General features: G+C 40.5%; 1 protein-coding gene across 1 annotated transcript in view; it reads left to right on the top strand.

Moving 5' to 3' along the window:
• The first annotated feature begins 946 nt into the window (after positions 1-946).
• The window catches only part of C7 (complement C7), a 56,987-nt gene continuing 51,933 nt past the window's right edge, over positions 947-6,000 (top strand). The window contains exons 1-2 of the mRNA XM_030330679.1: positions 947-1,001; positions 5,111-5,166. Of these exons, the coding sequence (XP_030186539.1) occupies positions 996-1,001; positions 5,111-5,166 (62 nt within the window). The 5' untranslated portion in view covers positions 947-995. The remainder of the gene's footprint in view (positions 1,002-5,110; positions 5,167-6,000) is intronic.

The following is a 6,000-nucleotide window of genomic DNA, read 5'->3' as shown; positions in this document are numbered from 1 at the left end:
AAATGAATCATCTCCCTGCCTTCTCACAAATAGAAAATCTTAAATCTTGCAAAAAAAATAAAATACAGCATTCATGAAACCTCTGTAAGTGATGTTGGGAACTGCTAGAATAAATGCAAAGCTGTGGGGAACAAGGATCTAGCAGAGTTAGACAAGACAATAACTGAAGAAGGGAAAATGGACAGTTAATGACCATGATAGGAACTTTCCAACGATGATCTGCAAGTCAATGGAATAGGGAAAGCACTTGGGAAAAATTAGTGAGGCTTTTAAATGTTTGCAAAATATGCTTTTTTTTATCCATCTGTGAAAGTCAAGTGTGAGTCATGGATGTAATATTGTGTTAGGATATGTATATATATATATATGTGTGTGTGTGTGTGTGTGTGTGTGTGTGGTTGTTGTTGTTTGTTTTGTTTTCCTTTCTTTTTGTTGGGGGAGGTGTGGAAATTCTACTCCAGAATGTTCCATTTACCTCCTGAGTGACAGAACTGCATTTAAATCCTTTCATCTCAAAGTTTGGTGTACAACACACTTTAAGAGAATCATGAAAACATCTATTTCATTTAGAAGATTGAAACAGGAAGGAGGCTTATCCTTTGCCTTGTACAGGGTCTCCTTTGGTTGAAAATCACTTAAACATTGAACTGAGAACATTTGTTGCCTTTCTTGATTTACAGATGTTTTCTTAGAACTACATTGCCAAACAGTCCCAGCTGGCTGTAGCTAAGGCCTGTGTAAATTGATAAGAAGCATCTGGCTTCAAGACACCAACTAAGTACAGGGGCAGGCTCTTTGTGTCCCCAGAGAATCTGGTTGGGGTAGGAACTAAGTCTCAGAACCACTTGCTGTGTTTATGAGTGAGTGCCAAGTTAATCCCCAGCAGGAAGAGACAGGGACAGAGCCCACTGCTGGGCTCTTCCCACTGTTGAAAATTCACCAGGCGCTCAGCGGAAATTTTCTTCCTTTCTTCTGCCCTGAGTGTTTTCCCAAACATGAAGGTAAGATAATAATTTCATTACTTTTGTAAGTGAAGCAATCTCAAAAGGGAGTGAGGCTTAACTGAAATGGCTCAAATAAGGAGAAGACATGGGGAAATAGGAAAGAGAAAGATATGGGGATAACTTAAAAAAATCCTTATTTAAATATATTTAACAATTCAGACAAAGTGAATTCCTTTTTCTTGTTTTGCAGTAAAATTAGTGGTTCGAAGGTATGGAAATGAGAGTGGAGACTATGTTTATGAAAGTCCTGAGAAAGCCATCAAGGAATACAATAGTGCCATTGTTATTTTTAGGGAAAAATACCCTGTCATGTATTTTGTTTGTTTGTTTGATTTGCAGCTATGCAATGAGTCCCCATGATCTGACTTATCTAAGAGCTTTATAGAAAAGTGAGTTCGGAAACTTGGAACTTTAGAATTTGGAATCCTGGACCAAAGGGTCAGGAATGTGAGAGTGGAAGACACAGAGAGAGGAATGCAATGAAAGGCTTACCAAATGTACATGTTGGCCCAGTGCAATGTAGCCAAATGTTAGAAAAATTACTATTCAACTAAATACAGGACCAAAGACAGCAACTTCAACTCCAACTTATTTATTTTTTAAATGTTTTATTTATTTTTGAGAGACAGAGACAGAGAGAGAGAGCACACAAGCAGGGGAGGGGCAGAGAGAGACGGGGACAGAGGACCTAAACAGGCACTGCCCTGACAGTAGTGAGCCCATGTGGGGCTTGAACTCATGAACCATGAGACCATGACCCGAGCCGAAGTTGGCCACTCAACACACTGAGTCACGCAGGGGTCCCAATTTTTGTATCATTTTTAAAAAGTTTTTAAAATGTTTATTTATTTTTGAGAAAGAGCACAAACAGTGGAGGGGCAGAGAGAGAGGGAGACAGAATTTGAAGCAGCTCCAGGCTCTGAGCTGTCAGCACAGAGCCCAACACGGGGCTCGAACCCATGAACTGTGAGGTCGTGACTTGAGCCGAAGTCAGTTGCTTAACCAACTGAGTCACCCAGGTGCCCCAAGTATCATTTATTATTAATTTATGATTGTTCTATCTTGTCTGTTTATTAAGATACTCTTTCTGAAGGTGGGAAATGATAACTTGATGACTTGTTTTCAGGGACTTAGCTAGCAAATTCAAGAAATTCTTTTGGTTAATAGATTCAGCTTGTGTAACTCATGAACAGAACTGCCTTGTAATTAGGCAGATCTTCAGAAGTTACAATAAGGAGTATGTATATGGGGAAGGTGCTGGCAAAGGCACTGCTGAAAAAAATGTATATTCCCTAAAGCTTGATTGAAATTCTTTTAAAACACGTGTAATAATAGACTGTTAAGAATGAATTTTTTCGGGGCGCCTGGGTGGCGCAGTCGGTTAAGCGTCCGACATCAGCCAGGTCACGATCTCGCGGTCCGTGAGTTCGAGCCCCGCGTCGGGCTCTGGGCTGATGGCTCAGAGCCTGGAGCCTGTTTCCGATTCTGTGTCTCCCTCTCTCTCTGCCCCTCCCCCGTTCATGCTCTGTCTCTCTCTGTCCCAAAAATAAATAAAAACGTTATAAAAAAAAAAAAAAACTTAAAAAAAAAAAAAGAATGAATTTTTTCATGATGCCTGCTTGGGCTGAGAGTCAAAGGCCAAGAAGAATAAGTGCTCAGCATCCCCACATTTTAAAGTGAGATACTGGACATTCAAAGCAGTTTTACAAAAGGATAGTGTCTAGTGACCTTTGGCTATCCCCATCCTCCAGAATATATAGGATCGTGCCCCTTAGAGTACAGGGGATGTAGGAAATCATACTCTAGTCATGTCTGGGAAAATCTAAAGGCACAGGCTGGTTCCCTAGCCTGCCTTTAACAGAGTTAATCAACACAGCATTATTGGTTACATTCTGGACATCCAGAGTCTGACAGGATAAGGATGTGTGCAGGTATCGCATGGACACAATGTGGACCTTTAGAAAGGAGCCAGACTTGGGTTGTCAGGGCTTCTGCCTGAGAAACTGCCTGCAGGATGAAGCAACTCCAACAGGCAGCATCCATATGGAAAAGGAGTCCCAGGAGGCAAGCACTGGGGAGAGTCAAGTGTGATAAACAAAGAGCTGAATCATTTTTGCCAAGAGCATAGTGGTTGTAGATCACCAATGGGGGCCATCCAAAGAACCACAAAAACACAGTGGGAGATAAAGACTCGGCATTCAAATATCCACCACATCCTGGGTCACCATTATGGACTCCAGCTGGATTAGTCACACAAGACCCTTTTTGGCTCTTGTCCCTCTCCTGCTGCTGTGACTTTGAAGAAGACAGAGGCAGTCTGGGGATGTGGGGAAGAAAAGCAGAACAAGGAGGAGGAATTTGGAATCAGACTCCACCCCACTCCCATTATGAGCATCCAGAACCCAGGAGTAGGAGAGACACTTGAAATTGGATGTTGAATTGAAATTTGACTGTTAGATGGGGCGCCTGGGTGGCTCAGTCGGTTGAGCGTCCGACTTCGGCTCAGGTCACGATCTCGCGGTCCGTGAGTTCGAGCCCCACGTCGGGCTCTGGGCTGATGGCTCAGAGCCTGGAGCCTGCTTCCGATTCTGTGTCTCCTTCTCTCTCTGCCCCTCCCCCATTCATGCTCTGTCTCTCTCTGTCTCAAAAATAAATAAAGGAAAAAAAAAAAAAAGAAATTTGACTGTTAGAGTGTTTCAGAATCTTTGTTTTCCAAAAATGTGACTATCTGTTAGTGCCTATGAGTGACTAATAAAGCTATGGGGATAGGCTTTCCCAGGGACGGAAAAAGAAGTTGACAGCATGGAGTAAAGATATATTGTTGAAAAACAGAAAAATTAACCCAAACCCTTGTAGGTTTTTTTTTAATTGTTTTTAATCCTTGTAATTTTTGATTAAAAACAAAACGTGTAGAAGGTGTTGCTTTATATTACGTGCTTTACCTGCTCATTAAAAAAATCACATATGTATTCATACCTCCCCCACTCATTTCCAGGATGCCCACAGCTGTTTGGTTATGCTAATCAGAATAATAGGCTAAAAGCTTCTGAGAACAATAAAAGGCAGAAGTGGGCAACTAGGACTTTACAACTGAAAGGAAGATACCTAATAAGATGGCAGATGATCTAGGAAGGCAGGGAGAAGGATCTGGAAAAAATGTTGGGAGGCCACTCCACAAATACATGGAAAGAAAAGGTTTGAGGAGGTCAGGGAGAAGAGAAAGAATATTGGCCTGTTAAAATATGGAGTAAGATGGTTTTAAGGACTTTTACACTGGGTTATATATTGAATACAATTGATATCCTTGGAGAATCTCCAGGAAAGATTTGAATGATATTCCCAGACACCCTCAGTTGTCAAAGTAGGGAAATACATAAAAGTAAAAAAAAGTTAATAGAAATTACCTATAATTTCATTACCAGAAATGAACTATTATGCTTTATTATATTTCTTTCTAGATTTGTTTTTAATACATGTTTGACTTTTCAAACAAAATGTAATCCCGTTTTATATACAATTTTGTGACCTTCAATATTTAGGCTGGTGCTGTCATGGACAGATGATTGCAAGAGGCCTCACAGGTGTTTTAAAAACCAGAGGAGCTGCCCATAGAACTAAGGGGCAGGGTGAGGATCATGGGCCCTCTGGCTGGGGATGTGCCTCAACTTTTGGTTGACTCTTCATTTATGAAACTTACTTCCCTTCTAACTTCTCACTCTTGGCTGGTCTTTCTTCCAGGCTTCATCCTCTTTGGGTGTCTTCATATGTGTTGAAGTTAGAGTGAAGGAGGGTAGAGAAAGGAATGAAAAGATGATGGGTCCTTAAAGAAATGCTCTAATGAGCTACATTTTCTATTTGCTTGGCTATGACATTCCCCAGTCCCTAGCCTTCTTTACAGAAATGAATAGTAAGAGGTGAGCTCAACAGAATTGTATTAAACTTTTATTTAAAATGGAAACTTAAAGGACAAACAGAGTCGGGGAGCCTTCTCCATGCTTCTTTCCTTCTTTATATTCACAACTCACAAATCTTGACTTGCACAAATGTATTCACTTTCAACTCATTAAAGAAATATAAACTAAAGCAATGCTTTATTCTCCCCCCAGGCAATAAGTTTTTTCATCTTGGTGGGATTTGCAGGAGAGTTCCAAATTTTTTCAAGGTGAGAATGTTTTGGATTGTATTGGAGATCATTAAAAATTATTATTTTTTTTTATTTTTAGGAAGTTCTTTATCATATGGCCTGATTTTAACATTGCAGCCAGAACATCTTTTTCCCTTCAACATTTATCTTTCTGCGTTTTGAGAAAAGGCAATGATAGCAAAAGCTTGTTTTATTCTCATTCTTATTTTACTTTATTTTATTTCCCATAAGGAAGAAACTTGAAGACTAAAACTACCTCAAAGTTTTCTTCTTGTCCCAGTACCATGATTGTACCTGCAATTCAGAGAATTGCACCGACCTTAGAATTAACACATCTTGGAGTAGAATGTGATCTTTAAATGTAGTCATTGCAAAACATTCTTTGGATTTTAAAGGTTGAGGTTTTTTTTTTCTTAATTGAAATACAGTTGATACACAATGTTATATTAACTTCAGGTGTACAACATAGTAATTTGACAAGTCTATACATTATGCTGTGTTCCCCACAAGGGTAACTTCCGTCTGGTTGAGAGTTTTTTTTTTTGTTTTGTTTTGTTTTGTTTTTTTGTTTTTTTTTGGGGGCAGAGAGAGACAGAGCATGAACGGGGGAGGGGCAGAGAGAGAGGGAGACACAGAATCGGAAACAGGCTCCAGGCTCCGAGCCATCAGCCCAGAGCCTGATGCGGGGCTCGAACTCACGGACCGCGAGATCGTGACCTGGCTGAAGTCGGATGCTTAACCGACTGCGCCACCCAGGCGCCCCGAGAGTTTTTTTTTTAAGAAAATAGGTGTGCTGACTCTTGAGACCTGGAAAAAAGCCACCATCATTTACTCATGGCTTTCTCTTGCTTT

This window comes from Lynx canadensis, chromosome A1 (assembly GCF_007474595.2).
Source record: "Lynx canadensis isolate LIC74 chromosome A1, mLynCan4.pri.v2, whole genome shotgun sequence".
NCBI classification, from domain to species: Eukaryota; Metazoa; Chordata; class Mammalia; order Carnivora; family Felidae; genus Lynx; species Lynx canadensis.
Note: the sequence above shows the minus strand (reverse complement) of the source record. Positions and strands in the feature narration are given on the sequence as shown.